The 20,689-nt window shown below is 30.8% G+C and overlaps 2 protein-coding genes across 8 annotated transcripts in view; one reads left to right on the top strand and one right to left on the bottom strand.

Moving 5' to 3' along the window:
* The window catches only part of LOC111642124 (ubiquinone biosynthesis monooxygenase COQ6, mitochondrial-like), a 38,955-nt gene extending 25,440 nt beyond the window's left edge, over nucleotides 1-13,515 (top strand). For all 3 annotated transcript variants that reach the window (XM_023388414.1, XM_023388409.1, XM_023388419.1), the window contains one exon: nucleotides 13,387-13,515. The gene's annotated coding sequence lies outside the window, so the exon portion shown is untranslated. The remainder of the gene's footprint in view (nucleotides 1-13,386) is intronic.
* LOC111642093 overlaps nucleotides 1-20,689 on the bottom strand; it is a 64,847-nt gene that overhangs the window by 5,422 nt on the left and 38,736 nt on the right. For 4 of the 5 annotated variants that reach the window (XM_023388385.1, XM_023388369.1, XM_023388392.1 and 1 more), the window contains 6 exons: nucleotides 18,353-18,500; nucleotides 13,385-13,599; nucleotides 4,112-4,282; nucleotides 1,419-1,517; nucleotides 431-699; nucleotides 26-362 (listed from right to left, as the gene is read on the bottom strand). In XM_023388385.1, coding sequence (XP_023244153.1) covers nucleotides 26-362; nucleotides 431-699; nucleotides 1,419-1,517; nucleotides 4,112-4,282; nucleotides 13,385-13,599; nucleotides 18,353-18,500 — 1,239 coding nt within the window. The remainder of the gene's footprint in view (nucleotides 1-25; nucleotides 363-430; nucleotides 700-1,418; nucleotides 1,518-4,111; nucleotides 4,283-13,384; nucleotides 13,600-18,352; nucleotides 18,501-20,689) is intronic. The other variant, XM_023388378.1, reaches the window with a different exon arrangement.

Genomic DNA, 20,689 nt, shown 5'->3' with positions numbered 1-20,689 from the left:
ACCTTTTTCATTTATTTTAACCTACTTTAATTACCTCAACTTTAGGTTCTTCCGAAGGTGTTTTCTGGCCTGGATGCTCTTCTATCACAATATTGTTATTATTTTCTAATATAACTTGCCTAGATATTGCTACATGTTGCACATTATCTGGAACTGTGCCAGGCGAATAAGCATCAGTATTAAAATAAGTTTGTATTTGTGCCGTAGGTTTATTGTGAATGCACTGTTCTTCTTTTGTTTCTTTAGCTTGTCCAGTGACATGATAGCCATCTTGTTTATAATTCTCTCCATGATCTTCATAACTAGCCATAATGTTATCATCAAGCATATTATCCGTGCCATGCGTTCCCGGGGGAGCAGTTCTGTAACAATGCCAAGATGATCAGGATAAAACTATAAATTTAGAATTATAAAAAGTCTCAAAACTTACCCAGGATGCAGTGGCTTCGATATGATGGCAGGCGAAGTTGTAGTGGTGGTAGTTAAAGAGTTATCTATTATATTCTTCTCCCAATCATAAGGATCGCAATCTCTCACACTTCTTCGTTTCATGCATCGCTCAAACAGACCTGCCACCATATCGTAATCCGGCCTATCATAATAATCTAAAGATGAAATGTGATCGAGAAACTGTCGAAAATCTGATGGAAGATGTTTTAACAGCAGGCGATGATCATACTTCTCTTTCATTATCCCTACCTGTTAATAAATCTAATATAGTCATCATTTTTAAAATAATTCTATGTAAAAATAATTTACTTAAGTTTTAATTAATAAATATCTCTGGTATTATATTTTTTATAAATACATTTAAAGAAATAGAAATCACAAATGAACTACGTAAAATTAATGATAAGGTTTTACAAGGGGGGGTCTGATATTAAAGGTACAAACAAAATTACAATAAATGTCAACTATACTCCACACATCAAATCAAAGTGTGGTTGGCACAGAGGAATTGGGAGGTCCTGCAACATTCTCCATATAGTCCAAATTTAACCCCCCATCTGATTTTCATTTATTTGGACCTTTAAAAAATTTTTTAGTGGGAAAACACTTTGCAGATCAGGAGGAATTGGAAGATACTGTTCTGGACTACTTCAAGCAACAGTACCATGAAGGGATGTTTAAAGTAGTGTCATGCTGGAATAAATGTCTCAATGTTTACGGTGATTATGTCGAGAAATAAACAAAAGTATGTAGTTTATGTGGAATGTATTAAATATTTTTTTTAATTATAAATGTTAGTGTAATTTTGGTTGTACCTTTAATATCAGACTCCCCACGTATTTACACTTTGAAATTGCTTCTTTCTATTGTTTGCATCTTTATTGTCTAAAAGTATTTGAAGTTTTTACATTAAGAAAATCAGACCAAATGGGATATCAATATTCATAATTGATAAGTTTTAAACAAACCTGTTCTTTGTCTTTGATTTTTCTCCAGGGCAACTGTCCATTTACAAATTCTACGAGCATATAAAATAACGACCAGAGATCATCGTGTCTTCCCATTTCCTGTTTAAAAAAATTTAAATAGACATTTTATTATTATAAATAAAAGAAGTTTTCTGAAAAGGTATCTTTGTATTGTTTATATTATAAGATGTATACAGTATACATCTTATAATATGTATACTGTAAAACTTAAATTTGATTATCTTCACTGCAAAATACTTTCTTGCTAAACTTAAAAACTTATAATATTATTAATACATATTTGTCAATATTGAATTAATTTTTAGGGAGAAATCAATTATAAATAGACATTTATTTGATATGTTACTTGAGAAGCAAATTATGTCCTGTTTCATATGTTCCTTATTAATAGTAGCATAACAAAGACAACCAGCATAAGATAAAACTGCATAGAATGCATAGAAACTAAAAAATTAATATTAAATCCAAAAAACCTGTGGTTTTATCACACACATTAAGTCAACAGGGCAGTGGTGATTTTCCAATAAAGAGACTAAATTAAATCAGGGTTATCTCAAGCAGATCCTCTACAAATTGGAACCACATCAGGCTCTTACAGTCCATTTAAGTATTTAAAGCCAGTCTTAACTCCAATTGCATAAACTCTGATAACTTACAATTATCCAAAGCATGGTGAGCATGGTATGAAACATCATTGTAGCCTGGGTGATGTAGTATGGCTCAATGCATTATAAAGTCCTATTTCAGGGGCATTATGCAAGATGGTCCTAAGGACTGTAGAGAAAGCAATCTTACTGAAATATGCAGTACACATTTTAGTATATGCATGCTATGTTGGCGATGTCTTGATTATATGGAAAGAAAAACCAGACATTCAACAATTTATCAGAGACGTCAATTCCAACAAGTTTGACCTAGAACTTGAACTAGAGTAAGAGAACAACAAAAGTATACATTTTCTAGACATAGTAATAGAAGTAGAGAAAGGAGGGAAAATCACTACAAAATTTTACAAAAAGGCGACATATAATCCACTGTTTATACCATGGAACTCCCCTGACCCAGCAAGCTATAAAATAGCAACGCTCCAGCACTTATAAAGAAAGCACACATTGCAGCAAACTACAAGACAGAATTAAAGAACTAGCTAGGCAGTGTGATATTTACCAGAATACGATAAAGGCCATTATTAACAAAACAAGAATAGACGATAACTAAGTTAATGAGCAGGAAAGAATAAAAGAATACACTGTAATGGAATATATGGCACCCCTAGGCAATATTTACAAAGAAATAAAGGCAGCAACAAACAAAAAGATAATTTTTAAAAGGAATCCCACAGTATACCAAATGCTATGCACAGACAAGGAAGACATAGACCAGAGCTTGATTGCAGGAATATATAGAATACCAGTACAAGACGAAAGGTGACAAAAAGAGCTATACTAGGAGCCACAGTGAGATCGTTAAAAGAAAGGCTAAAAGAGCATAAAAGGAACATGCAGAATGAGCACACTAGCAATGTATGTTATAGCAGATCCGACATAAGTCATAGTGGATTGGGAAAGAGCTAAAATAATACAAAAGATCCAGGACAAGAGACACTTGAAATATGCAGAAGCATGGCAGATATATATGAAACCAGGAAGGATTAGCAATAACCTTCAAAGTGTCCAGTAAAGACTCAGCATCTTGGAGAGTGGGCTTAATTTGAATATTCTATTATAAAATAAAGGGAGGAGCAGTTAAAGAAGCAGGCACTATGGTGTCCTTCTATTAGCAATTGTGTTATGTATTTTTGTATTTATTTACATATTTATTTTAGTTATATATTTATTTACTTATTTATTTTATTTTATTTATTTAGTTAGTTATTTATTCATGTATTGTATGTATAGTTTATGTGTATATTGGTACTTGTACCAATCACAAGCAGATTGGAATTATTTATGCAGGAGCCTGTGCACTAGACATCTAAAAAAATTCAAAAATTTAAAAGTTCCAGAACAAATGTCGTTATATAAATAGGAATCATTCAATTTTCTGTTCCTGACAATGGCCATTCAAACTGGCCAAAAACATTAGAAAATTTGAATAAAAAGACTGCAATTTAAAGGTTTTTGTGTCAGGGTTTAAGTATCGGATCTTATGAAAAAAAGTAGAGAAAAATCAAGATGTTGCTGATAATTGAGATTAAGGTCAACAGGAAAGCTAATTGACGATATTTTGCCAAAAAGAAAATGTCCATATTTAATAGTGTTTAGCAATGAAGAAAAAATTAATATTAATGTTCAATTCTTTTGATTGTAACTGTTAGCTAATTATTGTTTGCTTTAATAAACATATTTCTCTTAATTACAAAAAAAGAATAGTACACTTTTGCTAACTTCTGGAACCTAACTCTGTGTTTTGCACTTGTCCTTTGTTTCATATAGCACAGATTTGCATAACACAACACTATTTTGGAACCTAATTGCCATGTTATACTGGGATAACTGTATACATAATACTTTATAGACTATAATTTCATGGTATTTGAATTAATTATTGCTACAAGTTTTGGAACTAGAAGCAGGCAATATTGCTATAAAAATTATTGAAATTATTTAATTTATTATGATAAATATAACCACTCAATTATATAACATTAGATTATAATTAGAAATATTAACCTTGTTCTTATGGGCATTTATCGAGGCGTAACGGACGGTTCCCCTGAATCCTGCGGCCGCTCTCGGCGGACGTACGTCTCCGGATGTCGTTACATACTGGCGAGCCAATCCGAAGTCTAGCATGTATACTTTTCGGCAGTTGTGAGGTAAACGTCCCATAGCAAAGTTGGACTGTAACAAAGTTAAAGATTTCTTTAATTTCTTAATTATATACAGACATAATTAGATTAATCAAAAAGTAGAATTCAGAAAACTATGAAGTTTTACAGATGCACAGATATATATTTCAACTGACGACAAAGAAATCAGTCAATTTGATTGTTGATTTTAAATGTACCAAAAGAGAAAGAAATAGAATGGCAACCAGTCATAATCACATCCCATATTATTTATGCCACTCTCTAGTTCTACAGCAGTGTTTGTGGAAATCCATTAGAGACTATCCAAAAACATGAAAATAAATACATCCAGTTATTGTAGGATTAATTGAACAATACCCAAATTACAAGTATATCGAATTCTCAGAGATACTCTGCAGAATCTAGGGTCCAAAAGGCAATTTTGAGAGCTCAGTAAATGTTTAATTTATAAAACATTTTTATTTTGAATGTGTTAAAAAAAATTGCAATATGTAAAATTATTTTGATTTAATTTCATCCTTTCCTCTTTTATAGCTGTAGTTATTTGTCAAATTGTGAGAAGTTTAAATACTGAGCCAAAAATTATGAAGGGAAGCTGCACAAAATAATGATTTCTCAATTCCCAAGTTTCAATATTTGTCATGACATATTAAAACAATTTCCACTAAAAATAAACCACTGACTAAATTTAAAAATCTTATAATATATCAACTTTACATTTACAGAAAATATAGAATTAGCTGTCAAAAAATTTTTATTTTGTATCATTAAATGTATATGAATGTTCTTGTTCTGCATCTGAATATTCATTTATAATCATAACAGTGAAAGTACTTATTAATTTTAAAGACCGTAATTAGTGTTTTATTAAAATTTTTTATAAAATTTGCACATTTGATTATACAGTATATAACAAAAAATAAATTAGTAAATCAATAATTATTCATATACAAAAACTAATTTAAAACTTTTTTTATGCTGCAGATTATAGGCAAACCAAAAGATTAAGAGTTTACAACAGACAAAATTATTCTATGGTGTATTTACAAACAATTCTGACAAAGTAATTGAAAGAGATTTTATAAATAAAATCATGTAAATTGAACCAAAATAAATATAAATCGTGGAAGAAATTATGTTAATTACAGACTGTCATTGTAGCAGCTTAAATGAGAATGAACAAGAGAATTAATATGATTGGTATGGAAGCAGAAAAAGTATGGTTAGGAAAAAACAACAACTTTTAGCATTATTTCAAATATTATAATCTTATTTAAACAGTAAAATAGATTCCATTAATACTTGGATTTTGAATCTCCACAATATATATATGCCAGATTTTTGGGCTATAATTAAGTTTGGTTTGATAAGATGTGGCAATGCAAATCTGGGCAATCTGCCCCCCATTTAATTATTAGACAGGTGAGTAAAATGCAGAAAGCTCCATGCAGACAGCTCTCCAGTTGGGTGAAAACCAACCACCAATTATCAATGTTTGGTGGTTTTATCCACTCAATTACCGTTAGGGACCATAATTAGGTGATGCATCTGCACGGTAAGCGGAAGTTCAGGCTTCGAGCCCAATGCAAATTGATCTTTTCTTCCAGAATATTCAAAATTAATTTATAAATCATCACTACTGATGACTAACTACTTACTTTTAAACCAAATTAAACAATTTGATTAATAAAATTGGTATATTATAGCCCAAAAAAATCCTAAGTATAGAAATTTGGATATTAACAAATTTATTCCATTAGCTGGAATGACGCATATGCATTTTAATTGTCAAAATGTTAATGTTAGGTAGGTATGCACATATCTATTTTAGGTTTTTAAAATATGTTCAATCTTCAGTTAAATTTTAAGAACGTTCTTTGCATTCCATTTGAATTTTAAGCTGATGATCTAATTCAGGAAGAAAACATTTTGAAGCCAGCATTATATAGTTTTATGTAAATAAACTATTTCCAATCTGTCAAAAAAACATACCATGATTCTTCCTTAACTATAGCATCTAATCGAATCAGCATGAAGAACTATCAAACTATCAACATTTTATTCAAAATTGCAAGTACAATAGAGCCTTGAAAACTCGGCCTAATGTGGATCGAAGGGTGGCCGAGTTTGTGAAAATGCCGGGTTATCGGGAATGGGGTTAAAAAAAATAAGTATGAGTGTTTTCTCAGAAAATACTGTACTCTACTTGTATGTATTGTTTACTTGAAAATACAACAGAGAATAAACTGCCCAAATATCCTTAAACAAAGGAAAAGTACGTCCTTTACAAAGGCATAGAGCCTTTACTACATGAAAATGAAAATTAATGAATACACTGTGTACAGTAATTTACCCGATAAGACAGACCTCAGAATAATACTTTATGAGAGCTTTTATATTTTTATAAAGCTGTCTATAATGAAAATTAATTAACTAAGGATTTTTTTGTCCTGCCAGGGTGTGGCCGAGTTATCCGAAGTGCTGGTTATCGAGTGCCAAGTTTTTGAGGCTCTACTGTACTTGCAGTTTTTGAATAAATGTTGGTTTTAATGCCATAGGACAGTATATGTTACATCATAACATTACACTAGAGAATTTTCTACATTTGTATTCTTATTTAGGTTTATTATAGGAATAATAATAGTATTTTTCATATAGTCAGGGAAGTCACCTGTTTTCTAAACAAAGTTATATATATTAAGGAGACCAGTTAGTGCTATATTGTTGAGATTGTGGAGAGTTTTATGTGATGATATCATCGCCAGAAGTATTAGACTTCTCAGCAGAAGTAGCCTTCTTTTAGTTGAGATGGTTAAAAAGATTGGCCTGTTGAATAGGTGTTGCTGTGGGAGATGATGATGATGTGAGTACTTTACATCTTTTTCAATCTCCAACACCTAATTATTCTCTCTCTTTTTACTGAATCTCTTATTAATCTAATACAACTAGTCTTTATTGACCTTTATCTCACTTGAAATAACTTTATTGTTCCTATACATGCCTAAGTATATCCTGTTTACCAAAATTAAATCTATCAATACTTTGCCTATGCTATGTTTTTACTTTACTATCAAGCATTCCTCTCTTTTTTTAAAATAACCATTTTTAATTGCTAAACTGTTTGCAAAGACTGAGTCTAATGCTACTTCTCCCTCTTACCTCCAAACCCAACTCATCTATGAATGCTCTCATATCCTACTTTATCCTTACCTATGTGTGCATTAAAATCTCCTCCTACTGTTGCTATCCTTTCATTTCTAGCTATACTTTTGATGACCTTGTCGAATTCATCCCAAAATTCTTCTTTGTTCCTTATATCTAAATTAACCTGTGGTGCAGAAGCACTTATAATACTTAACGTTACTTCTCTCTGTTGTACCTTTTCATGAATTATTCTGTCATTAACCCTTTTAACTGATACTATGTTATCTCTAAATTTCTTGTCTAATGCTACAATTCACCATTCCTTTTTCTATTATCCTCTCATACATATACAGGTATACCTCGCCTTACGTCAGTAATTAGTTCCAGGAGAGGTGACTTAAGTCGAAAAACGACGTAAGTCAAATTTACTTGCCTCCGAATTTATTTGTCACTAGGCTAAACCACAAATAACCATTCTGTATTTTACCACACAAATTCCCAGTTCTGTATTTTATTTATAAATGCATTTTTAATAATATATGATTAATAAGAATCTATTTTAAGCTTACAAACAAATAAATTTTAGTTTTTAATATANAGTTCTGTATTTTATTTATAAATGCATTTTTAATAATATATGATTAATAAGAATCTATTTTAAGCTTACAAACAAATAAATTTTAGTTTTTAATATAGTGCAGGAAAAAAGTAATCTAAATTTATGAATATATGTACGGTACATACATACTTGTAAATATACATGTTTACAATTCGGCGACGTTTACAGTACATCCCGGACTCTATTTGTAAATGTGGTTTGCTCTAAGATGATATAAAATAAGATGATTTTGTAAGGTTAATAACAAATACAGTTATTAATTTGTTTTCTGAAACTGTGTTTTCGTATTTATTGGCTATTGAACACAAGACTGTGTTATTAATTAAACACTTGGTGTTTTCCTCTATTCAGTTGATACGGGCACTTTTACACATTTCGGGCACTTTGCCCCTCATTAGTCAACTGATAAGAAAGAACATATACAATATTGGATTACTACATTTTCTAAATTAAATAATACAAACTCAATTCAAAAACATGTATATTTTAAAAACGTACCATTAAACACGCAATGTATGCAATGACACTTATACAGCACAAGTTCACATTCTCTTTACTGGGAGGATAAGTTAACTACATTAACGCTATAAAATCTACGTACATCTGATTAAGCAATAAAACACTATATAAATATACAAGCTTATACGGATATAGAGCAAAACCATACTAAGTTTGATCTAGTGCTGTTTCTTACTGTTAAGTAGACACAATACATCTTCCATCTTCTTACTAAAGTTGATGAATATATTGGCTGATTCCTTTCCAAGATTGATGGATATATTTGGCTGGCTTCTTTCAATTTTTCCTTGGCACATAACAGGATCAGATAAACTTCACTTAACTTAACCTATTATAACAAAATTTATTTTTGGTTCTTTACACAATATTGAGCTTGGCTGCTAACTTGCATTTTTAACTATTTATGACAGTCGGAATTTACATAATATTTGGAATAGCCAAATTTTTAAAATATACATGTTTTTGAATTGAGTCTGTATTATTTAATTTAGAAAATGTAATAATCCAACATTGTATATGTTCTTTCTTATCAGTTGACTGATGAGGGGCAAAGCGCTCAAAATGTGTAAAAGTGCCCGTATCAACTGAATAAAGAGGAAAACGCCAAGTGTTTAATTAATAACACAGTCTTGTGTTCAATAGCCAATAAATACAGTTATTAAAATTATTTTGCAATAGTAAAAATAATTTATGTTAAATTTACTAATAATGACAGTAGATATTGGAACTACCGTGGAAAATGTCAATATTGAACTCTTAAAGACTGCTAAATAAGACAACAATGCAGAGTCACAGATGTTTTCATGTTCCGTTCTCTAGAATTTATAATGATTATATTAACATTTACTGTAAATGTATTTTAATATGATTTTATGCGCTTTTAACACTGTTCTAATGATATTACGATTTCAATATTTGTGGTGGACAGGCGTAAAGTCAAATAAAATGACTTAAATTTGATTTTTATTTTTCCATATATTTTTTTGACAAACAATGTATAATCGAGAACGATGTAACTCGAGGTATATTGTAAAAGCCTTACTGTCCTTAACAATAGAAGTCAATACAGGTAACCTCGAGGTATACCTGTATTGACTTCTATCTTTCTCTTGTGTCCCTTAATTTATTACCTTTCCATATAGTTTTCTGTACTTAATAGTTATAGGCATTCTGATAATTTTCTTAAAATAGATTTTACCATATATATTTTTGTAATTTATGATTAATAATGCTAGATGTAAAATTTACTACAAGGGGTACTTTATAAAGCCAGGAAAAGCTGTGCATGACAAGCTAGTTTTTGATAAATCAGAAGTTGAAAATTTTCATTATTTGGATAATTTACATCAGAAATACCTAACTTGTATCATATTTAACTAATTATGTTACAATTATAAGTTATCATCTTTATTGACTTATAAATATATTAATGTGTAAGTAAAATTTTTTCACAAATCCAGTTAAAATTAAGTATAAACATTTTTTAATTGAAAATCTAAAAATGAATACAGTGGAACCCGGGTTAACGAACGTAATCCATTCCACGAGTCCGTTCGTTAACCGAAGCAATTTTTCCCATAGAAATTAATGTAAATACAATTAATTCGTTCTAGCCGTCAGTATTTTTGTAATTTTATTTGTAAAATGGGTTTTCTTTGATTCTTTTAAAAAAAACGGGACGAACTTTTGCATCAACCCAATATAATTTAATGTCCACATGTTAAAAGCAAAAACACTATTGTTAAGTCAGACCAAAGTTCAGGGAGAAGTAAGGAAAAAAACTGTACTGTAGTTGTCAAAACAAACATGACACGAAAATGAATGATGTAACGGATCAGGTGGAATGTCTGCAGGAAAGATGAAACTCTGACAGAAGCGGTCATAAACAGTCGATCTAGGTTAAATTTTCGGAAAAGAGGAACGATTTGACGGATATAAAAACATCGTGTACGATTGTTAAAGTTCTAAAATGACAGATAGCAGAAACAATAGGCTAAATTATGAGCGAAAGGCTTATAGGTTTATCAACAATCTCCGATCAGAGTCGACGAACAGGTGTCAAATAAATGCCTCGGAACAAATCTTTCTTGTGACCTGATCTGGTTTCGGTTTTCACCTGGAGACAAAGAAGAAAACAATTGGGAAGCGAGGAATGGGATGCAGGACTAATCGTAAGGCGAGATTCAAGGAAGAAATACTATAAAAACCCCAAATCTCAAGGACAAAATGCAGTTTTCCTAAAAATTCTATGGCGATTAATCTGTGACATCTTCATCTGGATTAAGCCCGAAGTTGTGCACGCTAAAATTTGTGTTGTGTCTCGTGGACCGCTCCCGTCGTTGCAGCTCTGTCTCCTACTATCACTTCTGTGATCAAGCGAACCCATCTCATCCGCTCTGGTGCTACAGCTGATCGGCTTGCACTATCGTAGGACCAGTGATATGCCACTCCTCAGTGCCAGGAGAAAATACTGTAGATAAGCCATTTCCAACCACCTCAAATATGTAAGCATCTTCCTGTTCTAATAAACGATTTTCACTGTAAAATACTTGTAATCTTTGTCTCCTCTGCCACCACCAACATACAAATGGACCCTAGACCATCACCGACACACGATTAACTGATTCCCCCCTAAAAGTTGGCAAACTTAGAAATTTGACACAAAAAGCCGTTAAGTTCATTATCTGAGACAAAATTTTTGCAAAATAAAAGTTCGTTAACTGATATGGTCGTTAACCAGGATGTTCGTTAACCAGGGTTCCACTGTATTAAATATATTAAAAAAATTTTTTAAATCATTTCATCAAGTGAACTAAAATACACATTTTCCAATTACTGTAACATCAGAAGTCAAATAAGAATTAATCAAAATATCATCAAAGACATAACAAAAAACTGGAATTTTCATAATCTACCATTTTGTTGTAATAGTATCAGATATATAATTTAAAAAATTTTTTACATTGTCATTTCAAAAACTCATTATGTGCAAATTTTCTACATTACATTGTAATACAGTAGAACCTCGAAAACTCGGCCTAATGTGGACCGAAGGGTGGCTGAGTTTGTGAAAATGCCAGGTTATCGGGAATGGGGTTAAAAAAGGATAACTATGCGTGTTTCCTCAGAAAATACTGTACTGTACTTGTATGTATTGTTTGCTTGAGAATACAACAGAGATTAAACTGCCCAAATACCCTTAAACAAAGAAAATGTACTGTACTTGTATGTATTGTTTGCTTGAGAATACAACAGAGAATACACTGCCCAAATACCCTTAAACAAAGGAAAAAACGTATTTATGAAGGCATAAAGCCTTTACTACATGAAAATGAAAATTAATGAATACACTGTGTACAGTAATTTACCTGATAAGACAGACCTCAGAAAAAAACTTTATGAGAGCTTTTATACTTTTATAAAGCAGTCTATAATGAAAATTAATTAACTAAGGATTTTTTTGCCCTGGCAGGGTGTGGCCGAGTTATCCGGAGTGCCGGGTTATCAAGAGCCGAGTTTTCGAGGTTCTACTGTAGTCTGAAATCTATTTATGATGCTATTGAAGAAAATTTTTCTTGAATTTAATCTATGTTTAGTCTAATTTACTAATTTTCTCATTAACTACAAAATTTCAATTTGAATTCTTTATGGTTATGACTTGTCTAATATGGTTTTTTTTTTAACTGTAATCAACTTCAATTTGCATAAGAATAAGAGGTTAAAAGGATTAAAAAGAAAAAAAATCCCACTTTGATCCAATATTAACTTGCAATTCTTAACTTAGCATATTGAAATTCATCTGCTAACTCTCCACTTAATTACATTTCAAACTTCAAAAAAAGTTTTATAATACATTTACAGCACACTATTCTACATGGGCACATAGATATTTGTGAAAAACTGTGTTTTGGAAGACACATCATTGAAACTTGATCTTTCGAACCCTCATGAATAAACACATACTACTAGTTCATTACCTTGAAATAAGTTGTTTCAGTTTGTATTCTTACATATCATGGGATGATATTTGAGGATTGTACATTGTTATACAAATGAAAATATTTATAATTATAATTTAATTTTAATTTTTTTTAGATATTATCATCAAGTAGTACATGAAAGCTAAGCAATACAATTATTTATTGTGTCATTGTCACAATGCCAGGCTGCAATTTTTAATCATATTCTTAACTTATTCAATTTAAAATATATGTTCTCCATCTCAAATTTGCAGTGTTTTGCTCTTGTACATTATACCTTTCCTGATAACAACAGTGTCATGCTGGTCATCCATGTAAATTCGTTCAAGGAAAAAGTTTCAAATCAAATTCTGTGACTTCCAGTTTAGACCAGAAGTTCATTTATTGGGGCCTCCTGCCCCTAAGTTTTCCACATCTGGTCTTGACTTTCATCTAACGTCATTCTTCGAGATTAAGGAAGGACAGACAGGTGACAGCAGGAATTTATGATATGATAGTTGTTGGTTATTGAGCTACAATTTTTTCAAATTGCAGCCCAATAACCAACAACTATCATACATCATATAACCGATATCAATAACCATCAACTACCATACCAGTTCTATTTTTATTGGATCACAAAACAGTTTTAAATAACCTAAGTCCTTAGTACTTTCGATAATCTTTGGCTTATTTTTGAGGATTTGTATCAAGCTTTGACCAACACTTAAAATAAATTCCCAAAGATGAGCCAAGCAGCCTTGAAAGTCCTAGGAACTAAATTATAATCCAATAATTGATTAAACAATCATAAATCATACTTTATATTATTTAATAAATCTTATTTCAGATGTAAAAATTCTAATTAAAACTCCGTATATGTATTACTTACAGGTTTAATGTCTCTGTGGAGGAAACCAACATCGTGTATACTTTCTATAGCTCTTAGGATCTGTAGTCCTAAACGCAATGTAGTGCTTAAGCTGAAGGCACCACGAGGCTGGCTTCGTCGCAGTTCTGCCAAGTTTTTCCCTTGAAGCTGCATGACCACATAATTGAATCTGTCGTTACGTCCGCAACCGATAAAACGGCACACATGCTCTTTACCTGAAAGGCAATGTGATATATATATATATAATATTTATTTATTTTGTTTTTATTAAATTAGCTGTTTTTGAAGTAAATTAAATAAATATAAAATAATTCAGATATGCATAAATATTGTCAATTCTTATAGAAATCAACAATGATTTTCTTTTATGTATATGTTAGATCGTCAAAAATTTAATTTGTAGGTAATAATATTGCCAACCATTGAGTCTGACCCATCTTAGAGTGCCTACGAATTATCGTTTAAGTTTGGTGTTAGCAAACAAACAATATTAACTCATTTAGCTCAAATCAGTAAAGTGAAAAAGTTGGATAAGTGGGTTCCACATGAACTGAATAAAAAACAGAAACAAAAGTGTTTGGAAGCTTGCTTGATGTTGCTTTATTGTCACAAATCTGATCCATTTTTGAATTAAATTGTCAGTTGTGATGAGAAATGGATCTAATGTGTTTGGTGGTCTAGCTCAGGTGTGATCCATTATGATTTCATGAAAACTGGATCGTCAATCACAGCAGAAATATACTGCAACCAACTGGACGAAATGATGTAAAAACTTAAAGAAAAACAGCCTAGATTGGTCAACAGATCGACTCCTATCTTATTGCATGATAATGCTAGACAACACACTGCACAAATGACTGTGGCAAAACTACAGAATTGGAGTTGGAACTTCTTCATCATCCTCCATACTCACCAGACCTAACCCCCACTGCCTACCACTTCTTCCACAATTTGGACAACTTTTTAATAGGAAAACAATTTAATTCCAACAATGCTGTAAAACTGGCCTTCCAGGAATTCAGTGACTCTCGTCTGTCAGGGTTTTATACCAGCAGCCTGAAGAACCTGCCGCTTAAATGGCAAAAGTGTATAGACAATATGGGTGCATACTTTGATGAATAAAATAATTCCTTATATTTGTAAGATATCAACCAACTTTGCCTTTTTTCCCACAAATTTCATCCTTAACAACCTGATATTATCAGTGTCTTCACAATTCATCTCTGGTAAGAAATTATATTGGTATATATTCTCATAACAAAATTGATTTCTTCTTGATTATCTCCTCCTTAGTTCAGAAAGTGAAGGTTTAAAAGAATAACATTTCATAATAATAATATGCTTTTGAAGTGTAAAAGCAATCTTGCAACTTCATTTTCTGAACTAAGAAAGAGCTGATCAGGAAGAAATCAATTTTGTTAGGAGAATATGTCGCAATATAACTTCTTACCAATGAGATACAATGTGAAGACCCTGTTTATTTTTTTATTGTGTTTCTTCTACTTTCATGAGTTATAATTATATTAATTTTAAAATTTTCATAAAATTAGAAGGTTGTGAATTACATTTCCACAACAATTTACATTTTTAGGCCTCTAAGTTTTTGACAACCCTATTTATAGTCATGATCTTGAATAAACAAATTTAAGGACTATTAAGTTACTAGTTTAGACTCCAGCAACAGGTATAATTCTTCAAAACAATGATCATATCTATTGTTGGGCCAAATCAAGCTTGTTGGCATCTAAACTGGTGATGTCTTATGCAGTTTTGTGAGGTAATAACTTTGTAAATTTAAGTTTTTGTAGTGTTGTTTCTATTTCAAAATCATTGAGATTGAAGAAATTCAGAAAAAAAATATTTAAAACAAATTATGAATAACTAAGTGCACCAATGTAAATTATGAATAAAACAGATTAAAGTGATTTTTATTTAATGGGATTAACATTGTCAACTATAAATTATTTTAGTAGTATTTTTTCAGTTTTAGTAAATCCAAACTAACAGTTAACATATATGATAAGAATATATAAATTATATTCTTATCATATATAAATATATAAATCACAAAAGTATAATTAACAATCATAAACTCAAATGATTATATCTTTTTAACTGAGACCCTGATTCAGGCAAATAATTTACTTTATTTGGATCAGTTATGAAATATTTACAATAATATTGAGTTATAATACAAATCCAAGATAGGCGATGCTGTCTACTCCAAATGGTTAGCGTAGAATGAAAAAGTCTCTCTCCTTGGAGTCCAGGAATAAAGTGAGGGCAGAGGGCAAAGGTCACATGGTGGCACCCTCTGCTCTACAGTATCAATTTTGAGGAGGCGGCAAACATTTTGCATGCCTGGCAGTCCTTTTTTGACAATCCCGACAACATTAAAAAATAGGAAATTAATTAATTCACTTACGATTTTAAAATGTTTTCGTTAATTTTTGTGTTAATTTTTTATTTTAATTTTAATGGTAATGTTAACACCATGTGTGATTTTTGTTGAATACTGGTTATAAGGTTTACACTTCTGACAATTTTAAAATATTTAAATTCGAACATCCTGCATTCTAATTCTTTCGAACATTTTTGACCTGATGCAGATCCTAACTGGATTGAAAACGTTTGTCACAACCTATTTATTTTAAATATATTTTTGTGCTGGTGTTTTTTGAAGGTTTTGTGGTGTTATTTAATAGTCTATAACCAGCTTTGTGAAGATTCAGTTATCTACTTCCATCTACTCACTACTTAATACATAAAGAATTACAGATTACAACAATCGCAACCTGTGAAGCAGGATATACGCATGCAAAATTTAAATATATCAATAACTGGGTACATATGTCACTCTTCCTGCCCACAGCATTGAATGCAGAAAGACAGAAGATTACATTTATAACTTCTTCGATTCCATACCTAAGGACTATTTCATTATGCATCACCAACATTTTTAAGAAATATGGGCTTATTCTTCCTTTAAATCACATATAACCTTGCATAGGTTATTTCCAAGTAAAGTTAATTTCAAATATGATTTTATTGTTTGTAGAATGTTAATTAACTTGTGTTAAAGGTGATTTCTTTTAATAAAGGTAAAAAAAACAGAATACAGGTAACTAAAGTTTTAAAAATATTATATACCATTATTATATTTATTATAAGAAGCATTTACTGTGTTAGCCATGCTTACTGAAACAAAAAAAAACCTTGCAAATAACCTCTGCAACAAGAGAGATGTATTTTCCTCACTAGAAAAATTGGGAGTTTATTTGGTTCCACTACAACAGCCAGATAGCGATGCAAATATTTTTACATCAGGGCCACGACAAGAAAGTTACAAATCCATCTTACTGAATATCAGAACAATATTCAAAACAAGTGCACTACAGAACTTTCTAGGAGTGAGGTGGAAAGAAATTGTGTGCTAAAATGGAATGAGACTTCACTGCTAATGCAATGTGTTGACAAAAAAGTTATTTTTATCTGGGAGCCATTATTTATTGAAAGGTTGGAACTCTGTAATAAATCTATATTGGATCTCAAAAGTCTGGGTATCACTTTTAATAAGTTTGGGCATTAAATATTTAGGTTGTCATGGTATTACATATTTACTGTAATTCTAAATTTACTAACAGCATGTAAATGTTTATATTATCATTGTATCTAATCTTATTGTTAATTCATAGTAATTTATCTGTATGTGCATGCTGTTCTCATTCCTATATTAGTTTAAATTTAACTTAGAAAAGTTGAATTCCATTTTGAAAATTTGTATTCCATTTTCAAAAATTTAATATTCCATTTTTTTAAATTTATCTTAATGTTCAAAGTTATGTTTTTTGCTTGAAGATGACATTGATAAAATGTCAAAAGTTCTTGAGGTATAATAAAAACTGTTTAATGCTGATAAACAGTAGTTATTTCTTGTTTTAATTGATGACAATATATATTTTATCAATTAAAACAAGAGATATCATAAAGGAATCATATTACAGTTGAATCTGCTTAACAGAGCACAGGATAGCAGAGCAGTCCATTTAAATGATTGCCATGTTGGTGGAATTTTTAGAGCAATAATCTACATTAGGAGCATTATTTTAAGATAGATTTATAATGGTTTACCTTTAATCTTATGATACACCATTTCCCAAGGCACATGGTAACAGCACTCTGTACACTGTGGTTTATGTTATGTGAAGATTTGGTGAAACCTTCCATTGGTCAGTCAAAAGATCTTTTACAGAATCATAATGAACAGGTTTTATTGGATATGCACAAGAAGTAATTACATATTAAAGAAGTATCATAAAATATATGTGAAGAAACAGCACAGGTGACATAGGCTCTATATGTCCTAATCTTGATAGAACAAGAAGTGATTAACAACCAGATTTTGGACATCACTTGACCTTACTTGGAGGTACTGTACCTATTTGTTTTTATACTATATGTCCCATTAGAGAGCATTCAGAAATATTAAATCAAGGATGTTCATATCTTTTCAGCTACGCCACCTACTGTATTTCTGGGAAAAAGTGAAATTACTTGTAATATTACTGGTAAATATACCTTATTTCATGATTATTTGATACAATAATAAAATTTATGATATAAAAAGGAAACCAATACGTAAGTAGACTAGAGTAAAATATGTAATAATGAATTTTAACATTTCCAAATATGTTATAAGTTACATTGAACTCCTGACATGAAAAAAATGGAGAGCATTTACAACTCTCTGGGTGATCTAGTTACTTTGAATAAGAGAGCATGATGTAGTGATCCCAAAGGTACAGTACTCTCAAGTGGACTCAACTATAATTAGTTTTCAATTGCAAAATTTAAAACAAAGTTTACTTTGCTAATGTTTTAGTAATTTTAGTTATTAGTTTCAATTCTGAATTTACAGATATACAATTTTAATTAGAAATCAAGATTTAGAATAAAAATAAATCATACCTTGTAATTTTTTGAGCACGGCAACTTCCATTTTGAGCACCTGTTTTGCCTGCTTTGCAGACTCTAACTTGAGAGCCACCAATTCTTTCGTGACTAGATCTAAGCCTTCGTAAATTTCCCCAAATCCACCACCTCCAATTTTTCTTACCTGAAAATAGGGCAAATATTGTTATGTTTATGAGTCTCTAACAATGTTATGTAATAAGAATATCAATTGATATCATTTGAAATACACAACTGACATTATTTAAAATATTGCAATCATTACTTAATAGAAATTTTTCAAGTGAATACAGCAGACTCCTGTACGATGCAGGTGATATATTCTGAATTATAGGAAATCACATTATACAAGACATGCATTATCAGACAATTTTATGCAAGATAAAACTTGTCTCTGAGTTCCAGCACTGATCACATATTGTTAAAGTGATGTATGTTAATTTCAAATGTGATTTTATTGTGTGTACAGTGTTAATTAACTTGTGTTAAAGGTNTTACAGATTACAACAATCGCAACCTGTGAAGCAGGATATACGCATGCAAAATTTAAATATATCAATAACTGGGTACATATGTCACTCTTCCTGCCCACAGCATTGAATGCAGAAAGACAGAAGATTACATTTATAACTTCTTCGATTCCATACCTAAGGACTATTTCATTATGCATCACCAACATTTTTAAGAAATATGGGCTTATTCTTCCTTTAAATCACATATAACCTTGCATAGGTTATTTCCAAGTAAAGTTAATTTCAAATATGATTTTATTGTTTGTAGAATGTTAATTAACTTGTGTTAAAGGTGATTTCTTTTAATAAAGGTAAAAAAAACAGAATACAGGTAACTAAAGTTTTAAAAATATTATATACCATTATTATATATATTATAAGAAGCATTTACTGTGTTAGCCATGCTTACTGAAACAAAAAAAAAAAAAATACCAGAGAAGTCAAGAAGAAAATGTATACCTCTGGATGACAAAATTAAAAATTTGTATGAGTACTAGTCTTAAATTTTTTGTCATATATGAATTTGTGTTATAGGGGAGTGCATTATAGAGGAGTTCACTGTATTTTAGACTATGAAATGGCAATCTGAATATTTTGTATCAATTAATGTTCAGACAATATCCATTCATTTGTTTTATTTTTCATTTAAAATTAATTAAGTTAAAATGTTGAAATTTACATTACAGACAGAAATCATATTTAAAGCAGCTTTTGATTTAAAGAGAGATAATTATAAATACCACTAGTCAATAGATGATATCTGGCATTATAATTGTAAGTTTGAGCATTTTAACTTTGTTAAAACTAAGGAATAGAAGAGATACATCCAAACTGTACCATCATCGGACACATTTTGCTACAGATAACCCAGAGATTATCTTTGTTTGAAAGCCAATTTGTAAACAGACATGGAGTTTTCAATTACAAACTCATCAAATAGTTTTTTTATTTTGCCTAAACTTATCAAAAGCACCTTAAATAAATGTGGAAAATCCTTCGTGTGATGCAGACATTGATCTGTTATCTTGTTTTTTCCCCAGGGCCATCAAAGACACATACACATTCCTCACTTTAAATTTAATCCTGTTTATTTTCTATGTATGGAATTGTCCATAAATTAAATAATGCTATTTTTATACTTTTCAACTGCCAGTCCACCCCTGTAACACTACTTAATGTTATTGTAATACTCGTTACACCCATCCCCAAAATTACATAACACTCCCTTAATTGTACTAAGGGATAATATATTTATGATACAGGGTACCAAATGTTACATTATTTCATTTATTACATGTATAATGTACAAAGCACTGATAAACAGTATATAGTGCTCTATGCAACACTTCAGATACAAAAATGAATTGTTTTGTTACTCAAGGATCGAGACCCTAGCATTATATAACATTTTTGTAAACATCTTTACTCCCCATAATACATCTTAACAGTTACTTGCTACCCACTCACCCATATCTGCATTATGTAATTTACGGACAGCTTCCATCAATCCACACTTTAATTGATATTATTACACACTTCTACTTAAGCCTTCTGTCTTAAAAATTGATAAGCTTCTGATAATCCCTTTCTCTTTATAACTCATAGGCTGCATTTATACAAATGTAAGAAATGCTTGAGAGAGAGAAAAACAGGAGAAGGAAATCCAAGCAAATAAACGTCATGCACATAAACAGGAGTACAGGTAGCCCCCATATAACACGGGAGTTACGTTCCAAAAAATTGCCATGTTATGCAAATCGTGTTATACGAAACAAAGAACTAGTGCGAAAAGGGGGGGTTAGGTTCCAAAAATTAAAAAAAC

This window comes from Centruroides sculpturatus, unplaced genomic scaffold (genome assembly GCF_000671375.1).
Source record: "Centruroides sculpturatus isolate CEXI.00-Female unplaced genomic scaffold, Cexi_2.0 scaffold130, whole genome shotgun sequence".
Taxonomy (NCBI): domain Eukaryota; kingdom Metazoa; phylum Arthropoda; class Arachnida; order Scorpiones; family Buthidae; genus Centruroides; species Centruroides sculpturatus.
Note: the sequence above shows the minus strand (reverse complement) of the source record. Positions and strands in the feature narration are given on the sequence as shown.